Source organism: Acipenser ruthenus, chromosome 51, assembly GCF_902713425.1.
Source record: "Acipenser ruthenus chromosome 51, fAciRut3.2 maternal haplotype, whole genome shotgun sequence".
Classification (NCBI taxonomy): Eukaryota; Metazoa; Chordata; class Actinopteri; order Acipenseriformes; family Acipenseridae; genus Acipenser; species Acipenser ruthenus.
This window is the reverse complement of record NC_081239.1, coordinates 3,687,197-3,713,626: the sequence shown is the minus strand read 5'-3', so window position 1 is coordinate 3,713,626 and position 26,430 is coordinate 3,687,197. Positions and strand designations below refer to the sequence as shown.

The window sequence follows — 26,430 nt, the reverse complement described above, 5'->3', positions numbered from 1 at the left end:
GAGTGCTTATTAAATTAGTCCATGTGATGGGGAGAGAAGGAATCTAAGCTGCAATTCCCAACCAGGAAGGGCGCTTGGTAAGGTGGGTGGTGTGCTTTCCCAGAGATGGCCTAACTCGATAGTGGGGTGAAACTGGAAGTCGGCCATCTTGGTGAAAGAGCGTAGTACAACAAATCCTGTTGCTGTGTCGCGAGTGGCTACACCATAGTGCCGGCTGATTACGGGGAGGAGTTTGGCACTACAAAGGGGCTGCAGCTACGTAAGCATTGCCCTTATGCTGAATGGAGATAACGTGCCGGAGTGCTGTGTGGTGTTTATGTTTGCATGTTCCAGAGGACTGAGAGCGGAGCTGCAGCCAGAGACACAACCTGATTTTGCTGTGTGGAACCTATTTAAGCAGAGTAATCTACTAATGGTCAGTGTACAGGTAACCGGGGTCTGAGGCAGATAGGTAAGCTTCTGCTTCAAGTAATTCAATTAACTACTTTCAGTAACATTGTAAGGTGGTGTTTGAATTAGGCGAGGTAGTGTGTGATTAGTACCAGGTGAGTGTGGTTAAATTGAATAGAAGTTGATTTGCTATTTGATTTGGTTCCGCACAGTTTAGTTTTCTTTCCACCCAGTTGTTATATTAATCAGGCAGGCTATTTCCGCGCCAGCACGAAGCGCCAGCAAACAGAAGAGCCTCAACAAAAGAGCCGGGAGTCTAGCTGTGGGAGTCTACAGGTAACCAGCGTCTGAGGCAAGATAGGTAATTGATCCTGCTCCTAGTAATTTTAAATTAACTATTTAAGTAACATTATTAAGTTGGTGTTTCAATTTAGCAAGATAGTGTGTGTGTGTGTGATTAGTACCAGGTAGTGTGGTTATTTGAATAGAGGTTGATTTGCAATTTCGCCAGCATGAAGCACCAGCAAACAGAAGAGCCTCAGCAAAAGAGCCGGGAGTCTAGCTATGGGAGTCCAGCGAGGGGAGGCCTGCTCCGAGACACTGCTCGAATGGATCCGAATCTAACAGCGCTCTGGAAGATGCCATCTACTAGTCAGGTCGGTCCCCTCCACCCCACCGCTCCCACTGTACGTATCTGTCTCGCCTGTCCTGCTATGACTGTCTCTCACATCCCTGTTTGGGCCTCTTGCCCTCATCCTCTGCCCTCTCTCCGCCGCTGCTCCTCCAACCCATCTAACCTCATCCCTCTGCCTCTCCCACCCTCCTGCACACTCTCTGGTGCACTCTGGAACTGTCACTCTTCTGCTAACAAAGCTGATTTCATCTCTGCCTTTGCCTCCCACCTCTCTCTCTCGATTTCCTTGCTCTCAATGAAACCTGGCTTTCCCCTAATAACACTGTAACTCCTGCTACCCTGTCCTCTCTCTACGTCCTGTCCCATACCCCGCATCTCACTGGATGGGGAGGTGGGACTGGTCTTCTTCTCTCTCCCTCCTTACTCTTTTCTGTCCTCTCCAACCTCTCCTCACTCTCAGTTAATAACTTTGAATTTCATGCCGTCCAACTAACCTCTCTCTGTCAACTCCTGCTAACTGTACTGTACCGTCCCCCTGGACCTCTCGCTCACTTTCTCGATAAACTCGACTATCTACTCCCCCCCCCTCTGTCTACCCCAACTGTCCTGTTAGGTGACTTCAATATCCATCTCTCCAACCCCAGCCACTCTACCGGATTCCTCCCTCTCCTTCACTCCTTCGACTTCTGTCTCTCTCCATCCCCCCCCTACCCACAAAGCTGGCCGTCAATAGGACCTCACCTTCTCCAGGGCCTACTGCCCCTCCACCCTCTCTGTCAACCCCCTGGACCTCTCTGATCACTATTTCATCTCTTTTACTCTCTCTCCCCTCTCTCCCTGCTCCTCCTACCCCCACTGTCACCTCTCGCCATAACCTCCCCTCTCTCTCCCCCTCTGTCCTTGCCTCCACTGCTCTCTCTCACCTCCCTCCTATCGACTCCTTCTCACAACTCTTTGTAGACTCTGCTACCTCCACCCTCTTCGACTCCCTCACCTCCTCCCTCGACTCCCTCTGTCCCCTCACCTCCCAACCTGCTCGCCCCTCCCCTCCCCAACCCTGGCTCTCCTCTGCGCTCCGTTCAGCAAGAATCACACTGCGATCTGCTGAAAAGAAATGGAAGAGAACCAAACTCCCTGCTGCTCTACCGCACTCTCCTCTCCTCCTTCTCCTCTACTCTCTCCTCTGCTAAATGTACTTATTTCCAATCTGTAATCCAAGCCTCCACTAACAACCAATGTAAACTATTCTCTACCTTCTCCTCCCTCCTCTATCTCCTCGGATGACTTCGCCTCTTTCTTCTCTTCTAAAATCTCAGATATCTCTTTAACACCTCTCCCCCCCCCGCACCCCCTCCTGCTCCAACCACTTCACCCACTGCATCCCCTACTAACTCACCCTCCTTCTCCACCTTCTCTCCCCTCTCAGACTCTGACCTCGCCTCCCTGCTCCAGGGTCACAAACCCACCACGTGTGCCCTGGACCCCCTCCCCACTCACCTCTTTCAAGCTGCTGCTCCTGCTCTACTTCCCTTCATCTCCTCCCTTCTCGACACCTCTCTCCTTTCTGATCTCTTTCCCTCTGCCTTCAAAGAAGCCTCCATCACTCCCCTCCTTAAAAAACCTCCCTCCAGAGCTACCGTCCTGTCTCCCTCCTTCCCTTCCTATCCAAAACCCTTGAGCGGGTTGTACACCGCCAGCTCTCTGCTTTCCTGTCCAACCACTCTCTGCTCGACCCTCACCAATCTGGCTTCCGCTGTGCTCACTCCACCGAAACCGCCCTCCTGTCTGTCTCCAACTCACTAAACTCTGACGAGCTGCCTCTCTCTCCTTTGTCTTAATTCTCCTCGACCTCTCTGCTGCCTTTGACAGTGTCGATCACTCTATTCTACTATCCTCTCTCGCTGACCTGGGAATCTCTGGCACTGCTCTGGCCTGGTTCTTCTCCTACGTCTCCAACCGCACTTACCAGGTAACCTGGCGTGAAGCAACCTCCACACCTCGCCCTCTCTCAACAGGAGTCCCCCAATGGCCAGTCTTGGATCCTCTCCTGTTCTCTCTCTATACCCGCTCCCTGGGCCCACTCATCGCATCCTATGGTTTCTCATACCATTTCCATGCTGATGATGCTCAGATTTTCCTCTCCTTCCCCACCTCCTACTCCACCACCCCCTCCCGTATCTCTACCTGTCTGTCTGCTATCTCCTCCTGGATGCACTCGCATCACCTCAAACTCAACCTCTCTAAATCTGACCTCCTTTTCTTTCCCTCCTCCTCCTCCCCCTCCTCTGATCTCTCTATCTCTGTTCCTTTGGAATCTATCACACTCTCTCCCTCCTCCTCAGCTAAGAACCTCGGAGTCACCCTGGACCCCTGCCTCTCTTATTCCCAGCACATCTCCACTCTGGCACGCACCTGCCGATTCTTCCTGAGAAACATACGAAGAATTCCTCACCAACTATGCCACCCAGCTCCTGGTCCAGGCCTTGGTACTCTCCCGCCTAGACTACTGCAACTCAGTCCTGGCTGGCCTCCCTGCGTCCGCCACCCGTCCGCTCAAGCTCATCCAGAACTCCGCTGCTCACCTGGTGTTCTCTCTGCCTCGCTTCTCCCACGCAACTCCACTGCTTCGCTCACTCCACTGGCTCCTGATCACCGGTTGCATCCTGTTCCAGACTCTAGCCTAAAGATGCCTTCACCAGACTGCACCCAGCTACCTCCAGACCCTCATCTCTCCCTACCCCCCCACTCGACCTCTCCGCTCCTCCTGCACTAGAAGACTGGCTCTACCTCCTTTACGCTCCCCTGCCTCCAGAGCCCGCTTCTTCTCCACCCTCGCCCCGCAATGGTGGAATGACCTTCCTACAGATGTCAGGACTGCCCAGTCCCTGACCACCTTCCGGCGCCTCCTCAAGACTCACCTCTTCACAGCACCTGTTGAATTCCTCTTTTTTCCCCCTGGACACTTATCACTCTTCCTTAAATGCGGTTTACATGCTCTTATCTGCCCCCTATTTTTACTGCATTTAATCTTGTACTTTAGAGTACTGTAATCGAGGGGTTAACTAGCTGTTAATGATCTTATTACCCCTCGGCCACAGTCTGCACGTGTTTGGTAAGGATGCATGACTGTCAGCTAGTTAAATAATCAGTAGCTGATCAGTCATGCATCCTCACGGGGTTTTTAAATATAAATATAAAAAAAATAACGCGTTTTTATCCGTGCCGCAAACAAATACAAATAATAATAAATGAATACATAGGGGCGGGACACTCCGCCACAAGGGGTCATACATGACATCATTAAAAGCGTGTGCTTTGGAATCTACAAAACTGAAGTGAATGCATTGTGTGGTGCTCAGTTCTACCAATCTCACTGAAGCCCAGAGTGGCACGGCTCTGTACAATAGTTCTATTCTTGTATTACAACAGTAGACATATTTTTGACTTTCACTAATATTATTTTCCAGTTTTCATCAATTTTTCCTTACACAATTTTTCCTTACACATTTTTTACACGCTTTTATCTGCGCCGCAAACAAATACAAATAATAATAAATAAATACATAGGGGCGGGACACTCCGCCACACATGCCCCCCCTTGTGCGCAGCACACATGGCCTTTTCGGCCACCTCCCCCCTTATTCCCTAAAGTCCCGGCTAGCAGTCCCGGCGCAGGAACAGGGGCAGCAACGGGCCAAAGGTGGCGGCCACGGTGGGATGTCCTCCTCCCACCCAAACAGCCGTAGCGCTCCGATGGCCCGCGCACAGGCCGGCTCCTCTGGCCAAAAAAGTTTTGGGGGTGGTCTCCAGACCTGCCCCCCCTTCTTCATGGCCAGCAGCTCCCCTCCGTGGGGCTCCGGCCACAGTATTTCCTGCCGCATGGCAGGACTGGTAGCGACCCCAGGCAAAAGAGGACCCTCGGGAGGCGACGGCAGCTGCTGCAGACCCTCGGCAGGCAATGGCAGCAGTAGCAGACCCTCGGGACGCAACGGCAGCAGCAGCGGACCCTTGGGAGGTGACGGCAGCAGCAGTGGACCCTCGGGAGGCGATGGCAGCAGCAGCGGACCCTCAGGAGGCGACGGCAGCAGCAGCGGACCCTCGGGAGGCGACGGCAGCAGCAGCGGACCCTCGGGAGGCGACGGCAGCAGCAGCGGACCCTCGGGAGGCGACGGCAGCAGCAGCGGACCCTCGGGAGGCGACGGCAGCAGCAGCGGACCCTCGGGAGGCAACGGCAGTAGCGGACCCTCCGGAGGCGAACTCGGGAGGGGAGCCCCTGGCTATGGAGGTGGCAGCGGGAGCTCCACTTCTCCCTCGTTCCCTGTAACTGGTGGCACTCCAGGCGATGCGGAGCAACAGGCAGCCCCAGGCGATGCGGAGAAACAGGCAGCCCCAGGCGATGCGAGGCAGGCATCCTTGGGCGAAGCGAGGCAGGCATCCTTGGGCGAAGCGAGGCAGGCATCCTTGGGCGAAGCGAGGCAGGCATCCTTGGGCGAAGCGAGGCAGGCATCCTTGGGCGGTGCGAGGCAGGGCAGGAGCAGTCCTCCCATGAAGGTGGATGTGGAACCAGCAGGTATTCACCCTCTGCTGGTGGAGGTGGGAGGGGCAAGCAATCCTCCCACGGCGGTTGAGGCGGAACCAGCAGGCATTCACCCTCTGCTGGTGGAGCTGGGAGCGGCAAGCTGTTCTCCCACGGCGGTTGAGGCAGAACCAGCAGGCATTCACCCTCTGCTGGTGGAGCTGGGAGCGGCAAGCAGTCCTCCCACGGCGGTTGAGGAGGAACCAGCAGGTATTCACCCTCTGCTGGTGGAGGTGGGAGGGGCAAGCAATCCTCCCACGGCGGTTGAGGCGGAACCAGCAGGAATTCACCCTCTGCTGGTGGAGGTGGGAGGGGCAAGCAGTCCTCCCACGGCAGTTGAGGCGGAACCAGCAGGCATTCACCTTCTGCTGGTGGAGCTGGGAGCGGTAAGCAGTCCTCCCACTGCGGCTAAGGCGGAACCAGCAGACATTCACCCTCTGCTGGTGGAGGTGGCGGAGGCAGAGGCAGCTCCTGCTGCTCTGCTCCTTGCGGTGAAGGTGGCTGAGGCAGAGGCAGCTCTTGCTGCTCTGCTCCTGGTGGTGGAGGCAGAGGTAGCAGGTATTTTTCCTCTGCTGCTGGAGGCCTGGGCGCTGGATGCACAGGCTCCCCCCCTCTGGGCGCTGAATGCACGGGCTCCCCCGCTCTGGGCGCTGGATGCACGGGCTCCCCCCCTCTGGGCGCTAGATGCACAGGCTCCCGCCCTCTGGGCGCTGGATGCACGGGCTCCCCCCCTCTGGGTGCTGGATGCTCACGCTCCCCCCTTCTGGGCACTGGATGCTCGCGCTCCCCCCTTCTGGGCGCTGGATGCTCACACTCCCCCTCTTTGTATTGCGTGGGGCATATGGCCAACATGTGCCCATATGCCCCACAGCCAGGGCACAACTCCGCCACGAGGTTCACAATATAAACCTGCCAGCCATTATCATCCTCCTGCTGTTGCTGCGGTTGCTGTTGCAGCTTACCTCTCCCCCTTCTCTTCCTGCTCCTTCTCCCTGCCTTCCTCTCCTGGGCCGGTTTCTCCTCCTCGTCCTGGAAGGGGCAGATTGCTACGGTATGCCCGTACACCCCGCAAGCAAGGCACCAGCCTTGGTCTTCCAGACAACTGAGGAGGTCCTCCAGTTCCCCGCAGCCGTTTCTCCAGCCTTCCATTTTATTTATATTATTTTTTCCCCAAAACACACAAAAAAACACTTTTTGAAAAAAACAAAAAAAACGTCCTTTTCCTGGTCCGGCTCCTGGAGGCGTTGTTTGTCCCACGCAGGACACTATATGTGACAGGATGGCTCGCAGTGGTGAGGTGTGGTGACGTCACGGACCAGGAAGTAACTGAAACCAAACAATGGATGGGCGGGTGATGCTGAATGCTACGGCACTCAGCTGATTTATTAACAAACAAAACAAAAACAAAAGATTTAAACAAAACAACAAAACCAAAGGGCACGAGGGCCAAACGAATCAGACAGACAAACAAGTAAGCATCGTGCTAGCTAATCCAGCACGTTTTAGCAATTCCTGTCTATCTCCCCGTACCTCCTCTCTGTACACCCAACCCTGCAGTACGGACAGCTGCAGGTTCTTATACTCTGGCCGAGGGGTTAACTAGCTGTTAATGATCTTATTACCCCTCGGCCACAGTCTGCACGCATTTGGTAAGGATGCATGACTGTCAGCTAGTTAAATAATCAGTAGCTGATCAGTCATGCATCCTCACGGGGTTTTTAAATATAAATATAAAAAACAATAACAAAAGACGCTGCGCTTTTATCCGTGCCGCAAACAAATACAAATAATAATAAATAAATACATAGGGGCGGGACACTCTGCCACAAGGGGTCATACATGACATCATTAAAAGGGTGTGTTTTGGAATCTACAAAACTGAAGTGAATGCATTGTGTGGTGCTCAGTTCTACCAATCTCACTGAAGCCCAGAGTGGCACGGCTCTGTACAATAGTTCTATTCTTGTATTACAGCAATAGACATATTTTTGACTTTCACTAATATTATTTTCCAGTTTTCATCAATTTTTCCTTACACATTTTTTAACTGAAGTTCATTACTGAACTATTTCTGTATTTGTAAGCTATTCTGTAATCAATAAACTGCTTTACTCCACTGGTGTTTTAAATTATTATTAATGATACACCTTCAGCATGTATTTGAACTCAAAGTATTGCGGTTTGAAGTAACAAACAATAATTGTTATAGATATTAATGGTTAATTACATAATATGTTTCCTAGTCATTGGAAGGGGAGTGTTGTATTAAATAAAGTAACCCTTTGTTTATGTACAGTATTAGATTTGACAGTAGCTCTGTAATCCAGCACACTGTATAAAATTAATTGTGTTCTTTATATGCCCGCTAGGGGGAGCTGCACCTCCTAAAAGGTAAAGTGACAACACAGACAAGAGACTGGCTGAGTCTGGGCATTTAACCCAGAAAAAGTAAAAAGTAATGTGTAACAATATCATCACTAATAATAACAAGAATGAACAATAAAAAATACAAATACAGTGCATTGCAGGGGGGGACCCCACAGTCATTGTGGAAATAAACACATCGATTATTTAACAAACAATCCCTTTGTTTTGCCATTGCTGATCCACTCTGATGTCTCTGAACCAGCATGCCTGTCCTTGCTGCTGTGCACCTGCTCCATGTGCAGCACTATCATGCCTGTCCTTGCTGCTGTGCTCCTGCTCCATGTGCAGCACTATCATGCCTGTCTTTGCTGCTGTGGCACCTGCTCCATGTGCAGCACTATTGCCTCGTTTCCAGTACGGGCCGGGTTGGTACTGGCTGGCCCTGACTGGCCCAGGCCAACGCGTTTCTGTGTCCTAACGAGGTCATCAGCTGAGGATCCAGTGACATGGTGGTCAGTTCAGGCAAGTCCAGTGCAGAGCAGGAGGGGTGGATCAAGAGCTGTGCAGTGCAGTCTGAACACAAGCGCTCCTGCAGTACCTAGTGTATGTGCATGAGTATGAAGAGCCAAATAACAGTCATTGTATTTGTAATTGGAATTATCATATACCAGATTCCTTCCAATTTAAGACACATTCGAATTTAACACGCAGCCAAAATTTCCCACCTTCAACGAGGAAAAAAATAAAAAATATAATAAAGATGCATTTACAAAGATGCACTACCCATAGCCCAATATACCTCAATCTATCAGCAGCAGACCTCCGGTCAATTCTACTTACAACTACAATTACAGCACCATTGTTTGCTGAAATTACAATGACAATTGCAATGCGACTGTGTTCAATTACTGTGTTTCAAAATACTGCTGTATTTTGAAACAATTGTTTTTACTGCTTTGGGAGTAAAACTTGAGAAGGTATTGTGTACATAGTGTTGGTATAGACCCTGGTCACTTACTCGTCATACTAGGCATGGAGACACACAGAGCAATGAACTGGGTGATTTACAAAGGCTTAAGAAAGAGGAAGAGATCTTAGAAGTTACACTGAAGGTTCATTTAAAAAGCAAAAACTCCACACACACATTTGTGTCTATTCACTTTATTATGCAGCAGTTTAAACTAAGAATTAAAGAATGTGTTTTTTAATAGAAACAATACAAGCATGCTTTATATTGTGGTAAAAATATACGGCTTGGAAGCCTAAAAAAATCACAATTGTTAAGATCTCTAAGGTACACAGGTTGTTTTTATATCTTGTTACATTGGAACAAACATTGTCTGTAGAGTAAAAGCACAATGTTTTTCTTATCTGTAGAATGGCCCAGTAATTATGTCCTAAAATCACCAAACCAATTCAATAGCCAGGAACAGGCCTGAATCCCAGGGATGTTCTCTAAATTCAGGAGGGACTGTGATCTCTGACATGCACTCCTTCTCAGTGTCTCTGGATTCAGGCTGGCTTTCATCCTTGGGGACCCTCTTCCTTTACTGATGTGGGTCAGAGAGAGGAGAGAAAATAGTCAGCTCTTCACACACTGAAACAAGCTGAGAAGAGAGCTGTATGGGAGGGAGAGAGGGAGGTAGGCTGTAGTGGGTAGGGGTGAATGGCTGGGAGGGAGGGATTCTGGCTCTAGTGGGTAGGGGTGAATGACTGGGAGGGAGGTAGGCTCTAGTAGATAGGGGTGAATGACTGGGAGGGAGGGATTCTGGCTCTAGTGGGTAGGGGTGAATGACTGGGAGGGAGGGATTGTGGCTCTAGTGGGTAGGGGTGAATGACTGGGAGGGAGGGATTGTGACTGTAGTGGGTAGGGGTGAATGACTGGGAGGGAGGTAGGCTCTAGTAGATAGGGGTGAATGACTGGGAGGGAGGAAGGTAGACTCTAGTGGGTAGGGGTGAATGACTGGGAGGGAGGGATTGTGGCTGTAGTGGGTAGGGGTGAATGACTGGAAGGGAGTGATTGTGGCTCTAGTGGGTAGGGGTGAATGACTGGGAGGGAGGGATTGTTGCTCTAGTGGGTAGGGGTGAATGACTGGGAGGGAGGGATTCTGGCTCTAGTGGGTAGGGATGAATGACTGGGAGGGAGGGATTGTGGCTCTAGTGGATAGAGGTGAATGACTGGGAGGGAGGGATTCTGGCTCTAGTGGGTAGGGTTGAATGACTGGGAGGGAGGGATTGTGGCTCTAGTGGATAGGGGTGAATGACTGGGAGGGAGGGATTGTGGATCTAGTGGATAGGGGTGAATGACTGGGAGATATCTTTATTGGGATTTTGTACACAGCTTCTAGATGACAAGTTATACAGTATGTACAAGGCTATTTTGTCACTCTTCTCAGCAGATACATTTCTTAAGGGTACAGTGTTCATTCTACGTTAGAAACAGTTGATATTATTCCTTATAGTAACACTGTGTGGAGTGGCATTAGGAAGCCTGTCCAATACAGAGGGTTGAGGGGAGGAGAGAGGTTTTATACCCTTCTTCTTGTTCACATTCTTCATGTCAAACTCTGAATAAAGAGGCAGCAGTGTGGAGTAGTGGTCAGAGCTCTGGACTCTTGACCAAAGGGTTGTGGGTTCAATCCCCAGTTGGGGACACTGCTGCTGTATCCTTGAACAAGGTAATTTACCTAGATTGCTCCAGTAAAAACCGAACTGTATAAATGGGTAACTGTATGTAAAAAAGCAAAAACTGTAAGTCGCCCTGGATAAGAGTGTCTGCTAAGAAATAAATAATAATAAAAGGACGTCATTGTTGTCTGCAGCACTGGGGTTATCTGGGGGAATAAATACAGGTAGGGATTCACTCTGTGGATTATTGAGTGTGAGAAGGGGATTCAATCATTCATTTGGTATATTGTCACTTGGATATAAAGTTTTTAACAGTCTTGATTTGACTACTCCAAGTTAAAATACAGTAGTTTTCAGTAGTGTGCTTAAGAAAAACATGTTGTATAAGTATGAAATACTGGAGTTCCCTTATCTGATGCATTATTATTTCAGATTCACTTCACATGGTTGTATTTTTCATTCATTACATCTTGGTGATGTTTAAGGCACCGGGATGGCCAGAGTGGAGCTCTCAGAAACATGTCTAATCCCCAAGTTCATCTGGTATCGCTAACCTGTCAGCATGCAACACTCTGCCTCTGGTGTCTGTGAAAAACACCACATGTGTTGTATTTATTTTTGATGGTTAATGGTTACACTCTGGGGTACCACATGAACTAGACATTAGACATGTTTCTGAGTGCTCTACTGTGACCATACACTTAAGTCACCATAATGGGACTGAAACACAACATGTAACCTAAGCATGAAGAATACATTGGTTAGATAACTCTGGAAGTTCTACCCATACCAAGCTGCTGTGTAAAGTCCACGAAACACAAGGCAACTTTCAGCAACTACTAACAGAGGTAAATCAACACTATGAAAGTTAAGTTTGGTAAACATGTTGCTACTGTATCAACTAGCTGCTTCAGAAGTTGCCAGAAATGTTTGGCTGAAGCTTGCCTCGTGTTCCACTGGCTTTAGGAATCTATAAAACTCCTTTGCTGTGCACCTATTTATAAGCAATTAGGATTTAACATTGCTGTTTCTGAAACTGAAGATATAACACGGACAACGGATTCTCATGATTCTGAGAACTTGGAAAATGTAAAAATGAAAACAGTGTAATACAAAATGGATACTTTCTTTTTAGTGATTTTCCCCTTAGTCAGTTTTTAGTTGGGGGTCCCAGTTTAAAACAGATTTTGAAATGGGGTTCCCCTATCAAACAGGCTTGAGATCCTCTAACTGAAACATGAATAAAACGTTTCTCGGTGTGTCTTTGTTTGTCTCTGTATCTCCACTGGTGGCGCAGAGATGATTTTCTGTCATTCTTACCTTCTGGTGTCTTGACAAGGACAGCAGAGTACAGGACGTCACAGTCATGTTTTGGTCGGGGTTTAGCTGAAAAGATAAATAGAATAATTAAAGGAAATGCCGGTCACTTTAGATCCTAGGTTTACATTGTAGTGTGGTGACACAATAGCCCCTCCAGACTATTGAAGTAAAGCAGTATCCATAAGGCCACTAATGTCCAAATCTCTCATGAATCACACAGAGGAAAATGGAAGTTTTCAAAGCATAGATAGAAACAACCGACTGTACGCTGTGATAAAGATTAGTATCACATACTGAATCACACAGTGTCTTTTTATTCAATGTGAAAAGCAATAGTATACAGGTTAAATTCAATGGCAAAGACAATTTCTTCAGGAGGTGGAATGCTCATTATGAAATTACTATGGTAAGCACTGGAAACATGGCATCCCATACATGTTTTATTGTTCTGACCTGCTAATAAAATATCCCATTATAATATGAACCTTGAAAGAGAGGAGGCACAATACAGAAATACCTGACTTTGTATTATAGTATGAACCTTGAAAGAGAGGAGACACAATACACAAATACCTGGCTTTGTATTATAGTATGAACCTTGAAAGAGAGGAGACACACTACAGAAATACCTGGCTTTGTATTATAGTATGAACCTTGAAAGAGAGGAGACACACTACAGAAATACCTGGCTTTGTATTATAGTATGAACCTTGAAAGAGAGGAGGCACAATACAGAAATACCTGGCTTTGCGTTCTTTAAGTCAATCACAGAGTAAAGGATTTCATCACCACTGGATGTTGAGGGGGTGTCAGTGACATGCACAGCTGTAAATACAAAGCTGCACCATTAGTAACATGAAAAGAATCACTTTGCCCTACACTGGATGTGTACAGAATACACAAAATGTAAGTTTGACAGATGCCTATGTAACCCCCTATAAAATAATACATTATATTATTATTATTTTATAGTGCATGTTATAGGAATATTTTAGTTCTCAATATTTTATTTTAGGTGGATGGACTATGTGGAATGGCGATCAAGACTTCACACTGGACATCGCTTTAAGGATCAGATGAGTGCTAATTCAAAGACTTTTACTGTTTTTAAGGCACATGTGTTGCTAAAGTGGTACCACTAAAAGGACTACATTCATGTTATAATTTTATTGGCTATATGTGTATATATATATATATATATATATATATATATATATATATATATATATATATATATATATTTTCTTTTGTATTCTTTTCATGTGTTGATGCCTATGTAATTGTGCATTTAAAAAAAAATAAAAATCCAAACTGATTCAATTGCTGTGCTGACTCGTTATTTTTGTTATAGTTAAGAGAACGCCAGCACTATATTATACTATATTCCAGGTTTCCCAGGATGCTTAGAACACATCAATGTGATCTGGCAACAAATTCAATCAGCTAAAAAGGAGAGGAAGGAGCTCCATGTGACATTCCTGGATTTGGCTAATGCATATGATTCAGATTCACATGAACTTCTTTGGGCAGAATTTGATTTTTTCAGTGTACCGATGACAATAACAAATTTTGTGAAAACCTACTTTGGAGATTTGCAATTTAGTTTTTCAACTTCAGAATTCAGCACTACATGGCAATGCCTAGAGGTTGGAATAATGGCAGGATGCACCATTTCTCCACTGGCTTTTACCATGGCAATGGAAGTAATCATTAGGGCATCAAAATGGGTAGTAGGAGGAGAGCGCTTGGCTTCTGGAATGCGACTACCACCAATTCGAGCATACATGGATGACATGACAACCATGACTACAACAGTAGCCTGCACTAATCGGTTATTGGGCAAATTAACCAATAACTTTGAATTATTATTATTATTATTTATTATTATTATTTATTTCTTAGCAGACGCCCTTACCCAGGGCGACTTACAATTGTTACAAGATATCACATTATACATTATTTCAGATATATACAGATATCACATTATTTTACATACAATTACCCAATGGGCACGAATGCAATTCAAGCCCACTAAATCAAGGAGCATCTCTATAATTAAAGGCAAAGTAGTAGATAAAACATTCTTCATTAATGGTGAGGCAATACCAACAGTGTCTGAGAAGCCAGTGAAGAGTCTTGGGAGATGGTACGATGGGGATCTAAAGGACACAGTTTGTGTGGGAGAAAAGTTAGAAAACAAGCAGTGGAAGGGTTGAAGAGCATAGACAGCTGCGCTCTACCAGGCAAACTAAAACTCTGGTGCTTTCAGTTTGGTCTACTGCCGAGGTTGCTGTGGCCACTGACTGTGTATGAGGTTTCTTTGACAACAGTAGAGAAGCTGGAAGCTTTAATCAGTTCATACATCAGGAAATGGTTGGGAGTTCCACGCTGCCTCAGCAGAGTGGGACTTTATGGTAAAGGAATACTGCAGCTACCAGTCTCCGCTCTAACCGAGGAGTTTAAGTGCACCAAGGTTAGACTGGAAATGACATTAGTAGAGTCACGCGACAAATGCGTAAGGGAGGCAGCACCTGTGTTGAAAACTGGAAGAAAGTGGGCGGCAAAGAAAGCTGTGGAAGATGCAAAGGCTGCCCTTCAAATTGGTGATATCATGGGGCAAGTTCAGCATGGAAGAGGGGGTCTTGGTCTCAGTTCAGCTCCTCCTACATGGCACAAGGCAGCCCCAGTTCAAAGGAGGAAGCTGGTAGTCAACGAGGTGCAAAAGCAGGAGGAGAGGATGAGGTGTATAAAGGCCATTTCCCAGGCCAAGCAGGGAGAATGGATGAGATGGGAGACTGTGGAACAACGAAAGATTGGCTGGCAAGACCTATGGTCAATGGAACAGAGCAGGATCAGTTTCCTCATCAGGTCAACATATGATGTTCTCCCATCACCACAAAACCTAAACCTCTGGGTAGGAGAGGATCCCTCATGTCCTTTGTGTTCATCACCTGCAACATTAAGGAACATTTTGACAGGATGTAAGGTGGCTCTTAGTCAAGGACGGTTTACTTGGCGCCATGACCAGGTGTTGCGATGTTTGGCCTTAGCATTGGAAGACAAGTGTGACGTGACCAATAAGTTGCCACCTGTTTTATCAAAACATTACACACAAAAGACAACATTCCTCCGCCCAGGAGAGCAACCACCAAGAAAAGGTGTTAAAACCAATCCTCACCCGGGACAACTGGAAGCTGCTAATTTTGGCAGATGTTGGTCAACGGCTTATTTTTCCACCTGAGATTGCCACCACTAACCTTCGACCAGATATTGTCTTGTGGTCTGGATCAGCACGCCTTGTTCACCTGGTAGAGTTAACAATGCTATGGGAGGATGCTGTAGATGAGGCATATGAGAGGAAGAAACTGCGGTATGCTCAACTAGCCACTGAAGCGGAACAGAGAGGATGGAGAGTCCGGGTTTACCCAGTGGAAGTGGGTTGTCGAGGATTTGTGGCGCACTCTACAACCCGGTTTCTCAGAGACGTCGGATTCAGTGGCCAAGAGTTGCATCACACAGTGAAGAACTTATCTGAAGCAGCAGAGAGGAGCAGCAACTGGCTGTGGTTGAGATGGAAAGATTCTGGCTGGGGATCTCAAGCACAATAGAAAGAAAGAAACGTTGATGTACAGGTAAGTAAGATGGGCGTTGAGTTGAGTGGGGGACAGTGGGGGGGGGGGGGTGCTGGGACGCCAGAATCACCGTCGAGCCCTCTTGAGGTGTCGTGGGCTAGTCGACAAAACACTGAGGGTGGAAGGTGCCCACCTGAAGACCCCAGAGATGTACCCTACTTAGCTCAATCCAGACGGTTGTCATGCTGATGCTCTGGGGAGGCCACACTGTGGTTGATCCCCGGAGCCAGCATCGCAGCTGTTGTGTGTGCTGATGCGCAAGGGAGGCAAAATAAGCTGATCCCTGGAGCCAGCATTACACTTCAGCCATTAACACCAGACAGAAGGATATCTACATCATCATATGGAAGGAAACGTAAATGGATGGAGACACATATGGATCACATTAGTTTACTGTAAAGCTACGTCTTAGTTGGTGCTTATCTTGGCGAGAGCCGAGTTCAAATCAGCATGAAGTTTTAACATCTACTTTCGTGTAATGGAAATCATTAATTTATATATATATATATATATATATATATATATATATATATATATATATATATATATATATATATATATATATATATACAGGTATAAACGAATCCTTATCCAGTAAAATTAACTGTGAGATTTTCATGACTACACTTGAATACAAGGCTTCACTATCAGGAAGATGTATTGAGGACCCCAATGGTGCGCCAGGGAGAGAAGGTGTCAAGTGGGATGGGAGAGAGAGGAGTTCCAGAGGCCCTGACCTTTGTTCTGTTCATTTGGCTTCACTTCTGCGTATACACTCTCTATGTTGAATGTTGTGGAGTTACCTGGAAATACAGTGAACGGAAAGAACCAGCATCAGAACAAGAACAGGTCCTTTCTGCAAGCACACTGCCCAGGGCAGTATATACACCATCACTGTCTGCATCTGCATCCAGCATCAGAACAAGAACAGGTCCTTTCTGCAAGCACACTGCCCAGGGCAGTATATACACCATCACTGTCTGCATCTGCATCAGAACAAGAACAGGTCCTTTCTGCAAGCACACTGCCCAGGGCAGTATATACACCATCACTGTCTGCATCTGCATCAGAACAAGAACAGGTCCTTTCTGCAAGCACACTGCCCAGGGCAGTATATACACCATCACTGTCTGCATCTGCATCCAGCATCACAATAAGAACAGGTCCTTTCTGCAAGCACACTGCCAAGGGCAGTATATACACCATCACTGTCTGCATCTGCATCCAGCATCAGAACAAGAACAGGTCCTTTCTGCAAGCACGCTGCCCAGGGCAGCATATACAGAATCACTGTCTTCATCTGCATCTGCATCAGAACGAGAACAGGTCCTTTCTGCAAGCACACTGCCCAGGGCAGTATATACACCATCACTGTCTGCATCTGCATCTGCATCAGAACAAGAACAGGTCCTTTCTGCAAGCACACTGCCCAGGGCAGCATATACAGAATCACTGTCTGCATCTGCATCTGCATCAGAACAAGAACAGGTCCTTTCTGCAAGCACACTGCCCAGGGCAGCATATACAGAATCACTGTCTGCATCTGCATCTGCATCAGAACAAGAACAGGTCCTTTCTGCAAGCACACTGCCCATGGCAGCATATACACCCTTACTGTCTGCATCTGCATCGAGCATCAGAACAAGAACAGGTCCTTTCTGCAAGCACACTGCCCAGGGCAGCATATACACCATCACTGTCTGCATCTGCGTCTGCATCAGAACAAGAACAGGTCCTTTCTGCAAGCACACTGCCCAGGGCAGTATATACACCATCACTGTCTGCATCTGCATGCATTAGGAATGCATCGTTGCAACATTAACTAATTGTGAAGTCTGAAACAGTAACCATTTCATGTACTGTTTCTGGGCTAAATAAATTCCATTATTTTAAATTTTATTATAGTTTATAGTTCATACTATTAAGTATTGGAATTATCCTACTGTACCTTCTTAAGAAAGAGTATGGTTAGAGATAACAAAATAACTCCAGTAAATCTTACCACATATGCATTGCAATTCAGATTTGTAATAGTATTTTAAGCTATTAACAGAAAGTTTACAAAAGGCTTATCATTTTTGTTCACTGTAGCAGGGCGAGGTGACCTGTACATTGTTTTGTTTTATTTTATTTTAGATCGGGGTCTCCCCCTCCGCCCCTGTGCAGTGTATTTTGTATTTGTTTTGTATTATGATTTATTTATTGTAATTTGTGACGGTGTACCGTCGTGTTATTGTTTTGTTTATTTTTAAAACTTGTCCTGGCAGAGGCGAGATCGGTGCTCGTCCTCTGCCAGGAGGAATGAAAATAAACAAAAAAACAATAACACGGCGGTACGCCGTCACAAATTACAATAAATAAATCATAATACAAAACAAATACAAAATACACTGCACAGGGGCGGAGGGGGAGACCCCGATCTAAAATAAAATGTACAGGTCACCTCGCCCTGTTACATTCACCAATATCAATGAAAACACTATATTCTAGGCAAGATTATTTATAATTAGATTATTTTACATTTTAAACTATGATCCCTATTAAATAATGTTTTTTTCAAGTCTGTTTATTAAGTGAATATATTTTGCTATTCATGCAAATACTGTAGTAGACTGCCAATGGCTTCATCAAAAACTGTCAAACTATTTTATTCTTGGTGAGTTAAAGCTCTGTGAACAGTAACTCAGTAACTCACCAGGCTCCTGTCCAAGTCCGGAGAGCTCCGTTCCCCTCGAGGGCTGTGCAGGAGTCTGATCTGCAGGGCGCCTATCAGAGAGAGGGGATCAACGTACCAGACAGGATAGAAAACTCATTACTGTTTCTTTGTTTCTATGTGCACCATGAAACCAGACCATAAAACTGAATCTCATCTTGTTCCAACATCAAACTGGGGCTGCCTGCAACTGATTCTACCTGCAGTCTAAGAGCACATAGGCACACTCTCTGAGATCCAGAGCAATCCAGTATCTGACAGCTTGTTATCCAAACTGGGACTGACTGATTCCCAATTCAAAATGGTTTGATTCTGCTTCTCATGGAAACTAATACAGTAGAACTAGTTTCAGAACACTTTCGTAGTATATTTGGCTGATAATTGACTGATCTTTTATATGGTCCATCAGGGACCTTATGAAAATAAATTACATTCTTATGAACCTCAATCTCTATGGTGCAATATTTTAAAAACTGTTTAAAATAATAATGTCCACCTGTCCACTGGCCTACACACTAAAGGACAGTATCAGCTGGAATGGTGTTTCAGGGGGCTCTTGTTTTCTAGCTTGGTCGCCCCTCTTGTTTTCAGTTTGTACAGCCACTCAATGAGATCTTGCTCATTGCCATGACTAAGTGCAGGTTGTGTCTCCTTCCCAGAATCCTATTGGTAAATAATGTTGTAGTACGACTATAGTTCATCTCTAAATAGCAGTATAATGCAGACTGGTCCCGACCACTCTCTGAATGTGAAAGACAGATGTTCACTAGATGAAGCAAGATGGCTGAACTCATTTAAAAATCTGATTCAGGGCTTAAAATTGCCTGAATTCATGGGAAAGGCTCTAAATGAGATAAAACAAGCTGGTTTGGTCAGAGTTTCACACAGGTTTCAGGGAAGAAACTAAATCTTGTCAATGTGTTTTCTATGGAGCCTTCCAGGTTTCAAACACACTGCATCACCATGTGTATGCAGAGTGAGATCTCAATGGCACAGCATGATGAGTACCTGCAGCACAGCAGTCACAACATGCCCAGAGCTACAAGAGTCATGCCAGCACATATTCTATCAGCCATTGCAGCCGCTTGTAACTGATATTAAGCTCTATATTCCTACCTTGATTTGGCAGCAATGAACAGAAAACCTGGAAATAAAGGAAACATGTTGTAAAGGTATGATATTTTACTGGAGTTGGTTTTGGTCTGTGTAATTTGATCTATCCATATGGTAAATTAACTGCAGTTCTGGTACAGCAGTGCTTAGGTTTTAGCAGAGTGTATTAACAGAGTGTATTAGCAGAGTGTATTAGCAGAGTGTACAGTTTTTAAAGCAGTTTGAGTTTGACTGCACTGCAATGTCATTCTAGCTGCACTATAAACTAATACAAGTCTTAACTTTATATGTTTATTATGACACTTAAGGGAAGTTAAATTGAAGTTCCACAACTGGTCCAAAATGCAGCTGCACGAATATTGACTGTTACAATAAGGACTCAGCATATTACACCTGTTTTGGAAAATTTGCATTGGCTGCCAGTCAAGTTTCGGATTACATTTAAGATCTTACATTTTGTGCCTTTTTCTTTAACTATTCTGCACAACAGTGTTTTTACTTATTGGTCTTCTGTTAAATAAAAAAAAAAAAGTTTGTTCATTATTTTGAAAAATAAAATGTCAATGCTTCAATTATCATTGATAAATGTCTATACGACAATCAAATACTAAATTAGGGTGCTGATTGCACCACTCATTTTAATTGTTGTAATTAATGCTTTAATTATTGCTTCTTTTGTAAAGCACTTTGGGATGGCTTGCCATGAAAGGTGCTATATAAAAATAAATTGATTGATTGATTGATTGATTCAGTTCAAATGCATTTTTTCATTGACACTTATTCTTGCACATTCCTGAAAGATGTCATTTATTTTTTACACATGTTCATGGTTCGGTTGCATCATTAGTGTTTTTTTTTTAAAAGTTGGTGGTGGGGGAGGGGGGGGGGGCATATTTCTAATCATAATGTGAGAATAGTTGATGGAAATTACATTATGGAAATGTAATCTATTGATGACACAAACCAGTTGAAATGTCTATGTTAATATACACAAGGAAACAGACAAGGTGAAACAATTCAATTGGCTTGATTTAATAAGCTCTGGCTGCAGTAACACGTTCTCTGAAACTTTAAAATGCTGGAGAACTTTGTAATGGAGCCGAAGCTGAGTAACTTTCTAATGGAGCCGAAGCTGTTGTTGAAGCTGACACCCTGGGATCCTTTGTTGAAGCTGCTTGATGAGATTCTGGGATCAATAAGCTACTAACAACCAAACGAGCAAGACGGGCTGAATGGCCTCCTCTCGTTTGTAAACTTTCTTATGTTCTTATGTAAATGATTACTTTAGCATAACAGAGGCAGAAGTCTTAAAGGGACTAGGAGCTCTCAAAATAAACAAATCCCCTGAGCCGGATGAGATCCTCCCAATAGTACTCAAAGAAATAAAAGAAGTTATTTACAAACCGCTAACCAAGATCATGCAACAGTCTCTTGACACAGGGGTTGTACCAACAGACTGGAAAATAGCAAATGTAATACCAATCCACAAAAAGGGAGACAAAACCGAACCAGGTAACTACAGACCAATAAGCCTGACTTCTATTATATGTAAACTTATGGAAACTATAATAAGATCCAAAATGGAAAATTACTTATATGGTAACAATATCCTGGGAGACAGCCAGCATGGTTTTAAGAAAGGGAGATCATGTCTAACTAACCTGCTTGACTTTTTTGAGGATGCAACATTGAAAATGGATAACTGCAAAGCATACGACATGGTTTATTTAGATTTCCAGAAAGCTTTTGACAAAGTCCCGCATAAAAGATTAATTCTCAAACTGAACGCAGTAGGGATTCAAGGAAATGCATGCACATGGATTAGGGATTGGTTAACAGGTAGAAAACAGAAAGTACTGATTAGAGGAGAAACCTCGAAATGGAGTGAGGTAACCAGTGGTGTACCACAGGGATTAGTATTAGGTCCTCTGCTATTCCTAATCTACATTAATGATTTAGACACTGATATAGTAAGCAAACTTGTTAAATTTGCAGACGACACAAAAATAGGAGGAGTGGCAGACACTGTTGAAGCAGCAAAGGTCATTCAGAATGATCTAGACAGCATTCAAAATTGGGCAGACACATGGCAAATGAAATTTAATAGAGAAAAGTGTAAAGTATTGCATGCGGGCAGTAAAAATGTGCATTATAAATATCATATGGGAGATAGTGAAATTGAAGAAGGGAACTATGAAAAAGACCTAAGAGTTTATGTTGACTCAGAAATGTCTTCATCTAGACAATGTGGGGAAGCTATAAAAAAGGCTAACAAGATGCTTGGATATATTGTGAGAAGTGTTGAATTTAAATCAAGGGAAGTAATGTTAAAACTCTACAATGCATTAGTAAGACCTCACCTAGAATATTGTGTTCAGTTCTGGTCACCTCGTTACAAAAAGGATATTGCTGCTCTAGAAAGAGTGCAAAGAAGAGCAACCAGAATTATCCCAGGTTTAAAAGGCATGTTGTATGCAGACAGGCTAAAAGAATTGAATCTATTCAGTCTTGAACAAAGAAGACTACGCGGCGATCTGATTCAAACATTCAAAATCCTAAAAGGTATAGACAATGTCAACCCGGGGGACTTCTTTGACTTGAAAAAAGAAAAAAGGACCAGGGGTCATAAATGGAGATTAGATAAAGGGGCATTCAGAACAGAAAATAGGAAGCACTTTTTTACACAGAGAATTGTGAGGGTCTGGAACCAACTCCCCAGTAATGTTGTTGAAGCTGACACCCTGGGATCCTTCAAGAAGCTGCTTGATGAGATTCTGGGATCAATAAGCTACTAACAACCAAACGAGCAAGATGGGCTGAATGGCCTCCTCTCGTTTGTTAACTTTCTTATGTTCTTATGTTCTTATGTTCTTAATTTCAGCCCATTCTGCAAGAATGCTGCGAGGTCTGTTTGTCTCATTCAGTATTATTACAGAATAAACACTGAAATAAACTGAATAAATTCAATGACAAAGATTTCTAAGAGAAATCTCTCTCAAGATATTCAATGTAAAGAACCAGACACAGTGCTTGTTGTTGAATTGATTAAGATTGTTTTAGTATTTCTAAACGCATCACTATTAACTCTGTCAGAAGTTTTGAATAAAGTCTTTCTGAATGTCTGAAATGTGGTGTTCAATCAGCCTTTAACTAGTAAATCCGGAGTGTGAGTCTCACCTTTGGTCTTGTATCGGTAGAACAGCAACAGTGTGAATGCAATAACAATCAAAACCAGCGAGACACTGAGAGCAGCAATGATCCACGACCAGGAATCTGAGAGGAGAGGAGGGGTGAGTGAATAACAATCAAAACCAGCGAGACACAGAGCAGCAATGATCCACGACCAGGACTCTGAGAGGAGAGGAGGGGTGAGTGAATAACAATCAAAACCAGAGACACTGAGAGCAGCAATGATCCACGACCAGGACTCTGAGAGGAGAGGAGGGGTGAGTGAATAACAATCAAAACCAGCGAGACACTGAGAGCAGCAATGATCCACAACCAGGACTCTGAGAGGAGAGGAGGGGTGAGTGAGTGAGTGTCATTCACAATCATGAGGAATACTGGACACATCTATAAAGCATAAATGTTAAGGAGGGTTCAAGAGCTTGACAACTGTTTCTTCATTCAGTGGGTGAAGAGTCGATATAATAGCTGATCTTTAGTCTAGTCTAGTTAGGCTAGTTTATGTTTACTGCAGTTATATAAGGGTATGTGAAGAGGTTGTTCTTACTTTGCAGTTCAATGTGTAGCTCCTGGCTGCTCTTCTTCACTCCCTGTGACTCCACAGCACACGTGTAGCTCCCAGTGTGGCTCTTCTCAGTGCTGGCTATGCTGTACAGTGCAGAGTCAGTGCTCTTAGTCACAGGCTCCCCGTCTCTCACAATGATGTAGTGGAGTTGAGGGCGGGGGGTTTTGTTCACTGCTGCCTCACAGGTCAGGTTAAGAGCCTCTCCCTCCTTCACTGTGGCTCCTGGAGATGCTGTCAGAGTCACCCTGGAGAACAGAGCTATGAAAAGATGACATGAAGACAGGTTAGTGATTCTGAAGCTGTCTGACCAAGATATTCAAATCAATCAGAACCAGCGTCTTCCATAGACTGGGATCATCTGTAGACACAGTATTCAGTATCATTCATATACAGATAACACAGCTATATCTGAAATGCAATACTAACACCTCTTCTGATGACAGTTTAGTTATGGTAATTATCTACTGCAGCCTAACATCAGATACTGCTTTGATTTTAGCTATTGCGTGGTAGAGTAGGTGAGTAACTTCAATCTTAATAGATAGAGAGGAATAGAATTAGAAATTGAGAATTAGAGGAATGCTGGAGGATTGAGGCTCCCATCACCTCTAGAAGAACCAAACAGCACACCCTACTGCTGAGGGCATAGCTTTAATAAAAAGGAAGGAGATTCTTTATTACTCACCAGTTACATTTACCCAGATGGGATCGCTGTATTGTGAGTAAGACGTGTTCCTGCCCCGTCCAGCTCCACACCAGTACTCTCCACTGTGGGACAGAGCAGCAGCACTGATTGTGTATCTGGCTCCAGTTCCACTGCTGCTGTCAGTCTGGTACACTGGAGCTCCCTGCCTGTCTTTGTACCAGAGATATCTCCAGCCACCAGAGCCCCCCTCAACCACACAGCTCAGGGTGACCGTGTCTCCTTCAAATAACTTTCCTGCAGGCTCCCGGGTCAGTGCTGGCTTTGGTCGTCCCTCTGAAATACAGACAATGACAAATAAGGACTAGTTTCCCCTCATGTCCTGAGTGGCTTTGGGTAACACAAATACATAATTATTTTGTGTACATTAGCTTGTATTAAAAAGAAAAAAAAAAAAGTGAATAAATACTACAAATTACATGAATCTATTGGAATTATTTTAATGTACTTGTTCTTAAAAAAAGTAATTACAACACCCATTACTAGGAATTACTTAAAAGCATATACAAATTGCTTAAATCTCTTGAATTAGTAAGTGAAACAATATTTGATAACTTATTATTATTGAAAATGACTATAAATGCCTTCAAGTCTACAAAGTTGTCCATTTTTCAAGTTGCTATTCTACTAATGACTTGTATGAATTTCTTTAACTGGCTTGAAGTATTACTGTTTCCAGTGCAGCTCCAATCAGTAACTGTTCTGTTCTGACACAAACATAGTGTGAAAGATAAGAGGACAGAAATCCACAGGACTGAATAAATCATTTCATAAGAACATCAGAACATAAGAAAGTTTACAAACGAGAGGAGGCCATTCAGCCCATCTTGCTCGTTTGGTTGTTAGTAGCTTATTGATCCCAGAATCTCATCAAGCAGCTTCTTGAAGGATCCCAGCGTGTCAGCTTCAACAACATTACTTCTCCTCTAATCAGTACTTTATTTTTTCTACATGTTAACCACTCCCTAATCCATGTGCATGCATTTCCTTGAATCCCTACTACGTTCAGTTTGATAATTAATCTTTTATGCGGGACTTTGTCAAAAGCTTTCTGGAAATCTAAATAAACCATGTCGTATGCTTTGCAGTTATCCATTTTCAATGTTGCATCCTCAGAAAAGTCGTGGATCTCCTCTTTGTGCCTCACACTGGTACTGTCCACTATGGGACTGAGTGACAGGGCTGAGTGTGTATGTGGCTCTAGTGGTGCCTCTGATCTGCACTGTGCCTCCCTGACTGCTCTTGTACCAGAGATATTGGCAGCCAGTGAAACCCCCCTCAACCCCACAGCTCAGGGTGACAGTCTCTCCAGTATACAGCTCTCCCCATTAAGGACTGCTGGTCAGCACAGCCTTCGGCAGCTCTGGGTAAAGAAAGGAAACAAGGCATGTTAGGAACACAGACCTGCCTGCCAAGGACAGAAATAAAACCGGGGAATGTCTCCCTCGCACCGCCCAGGGATGCCACACCCGCTCCGCTCAGGGATGCCACGCCTGGATCGCCTGGGGATGCCTGCTGCTCCGCATCGCCTGGGGGTGCCTGCTGCTCCGCACAGGGTACGAGGGAAAAGTGAAACTCCCGCTGCCGCCTCCATGGCCAGGGGCTACACTCTCGAGTTCGCCTCCCGAGGGTCCGCTGCTGCTGCCGTCGCCTCCCGAGGGTCCGCTGCTGCTGCCGTCGCCTCCCGAGGGTCTGCTGCTGCTGCTGTCGCCTGGTGTCGTCGAGGGTCCTACTTCGCCTGGAGTCGCTGGGGGCTCTGCTTCTCTTGGGGTCGCTACCAGTCCTGCCATGCGGCAGGAAATAATGTGGCTGGAGCCCCATGAAGGGGAGCTGCCGGCCACGAAGAAGAGGGGGGAGGTCAGGAGACCAGCTCCCCCAGCCGCACTTTCGCAGCAGGAGAAATTGTGGTCAGAGCCCCACGGAGGGGAGCTGCTGGCCATGAAGAAGGGGGGGGAACCACCCCCAAAATTTCCTTGGCTGGAGGAGCCGGCCTGTGCGCGGTCCACTGGGACGCTACAGTTGTTTGGGTGGGAAGAGGACATCCTGTCGTAGCCACCCACGGAGACACCTTGCTTCCCCTGTTCCTGGGCCAGGACTGCCAACCGGGACTGGGACTAACGGGGGAGGTGGCCGCTGGGCCATGTGTGTTGCGCACAAGGTGGGGGGATATGTAGCAGGGCGATAGTAAGCCCTACTGTTTAAATGTATTTGTTTATTTTTAGAACGGGGTTTCCCCCTCCGCCCCTGTGCAGATTATTGTTTTGTGTTTGTTTGTTTTATGATTTATTTGTATTTATGACGGCGAGGCGCCGTGTGTTTATTTGTATCTATTTAGAAATATATGTGACGGCATAGCCGTGTGTTTTATTTTATTTAGTAGCGTGGATGGGAAGCCACATCCACAGCAGTTAGTTAATAAACCTTGTGCAGAAGGTGGCCATCTCCCAAATTAATCAAGTGATTTAATTTGTTGCTAATCGGGAGATGGTCACCTGCATATAAACTTGCAGCTCTCTGCGCTCTAGGTGGGTGTATGAGAGGAGCGGAGAGATTGAGGAGAGAGAAAACTAAACTTAATTAAATACAGGAACAGTGACAGCAGT

The 26,430-nt window shown here is 45.4% G+C and overlaps 1 protein-coding gene across 5 annotated transcripts in view; it reads right to left on the bottom strand.

The window, feature by feature from the left end:
* Nucleotides 1–9,122: 9,122 nt before the first annotated feature.
* The window catches only part of LOC117971301 (Fc receptor-like protein 5), a 43,073-nt gene continuing 25,765 nt past the window's right edge, over nucleotides 9,123–26,430 (bottom strand). For 2 of the 5 annotated variants that reach the window (XM_059015776.1, XM_059015777.1), the window contains exons 5-13: nucleotides 23,810–24,103; nucleotides 23,107–23,382; nucleotides 22,551–22,646; nucleotides 19,377–19,404; nucleotides 18,243–18,313; nucleotides 16,285–16,350; nucleotides 12,657–12,740; nucleotides 11,916–11,981; nucleotides 9,123–9,517 (exon numbers count right to left, since the gene is read on the bottom strand). In XM_059015776.1, coding sequence (XP_058871759.1) covers nucleotides 9,492–9,517; nucleotides 11,916–11,981; nucleotides 12,657–12,740; nucleotides 16,285–16,350; nucleotides 18,243–18,313; nucleotides 19,377–19,404; nucleotides 22,551–22,646; nucleotides 23,107–23,382; nucleotides 23,810–24,103 — 1,007 coding nt within the window. In that variant the 3' untranslated portion in view covers nucleotides 9,123–9,491. Of the gene's footprint in view, nucleotides 9,518–11,915; nucleotides 11,982–12,656; nucleotides 12,741–16,284; nucleotides 16,351–18,242; nucleotides 18,314–19,376; nucleotides 19,405–22,550; nucleotides 22,647–23,106; nucleotides 23,383–23,809; nucleotides 24,104–26,430 lie in introns of those variants that run through there. The other 3 variants (XM_059015778.1, XR_009320009.1, XR_009320010.1) reach the window with 3 other exon arrangements.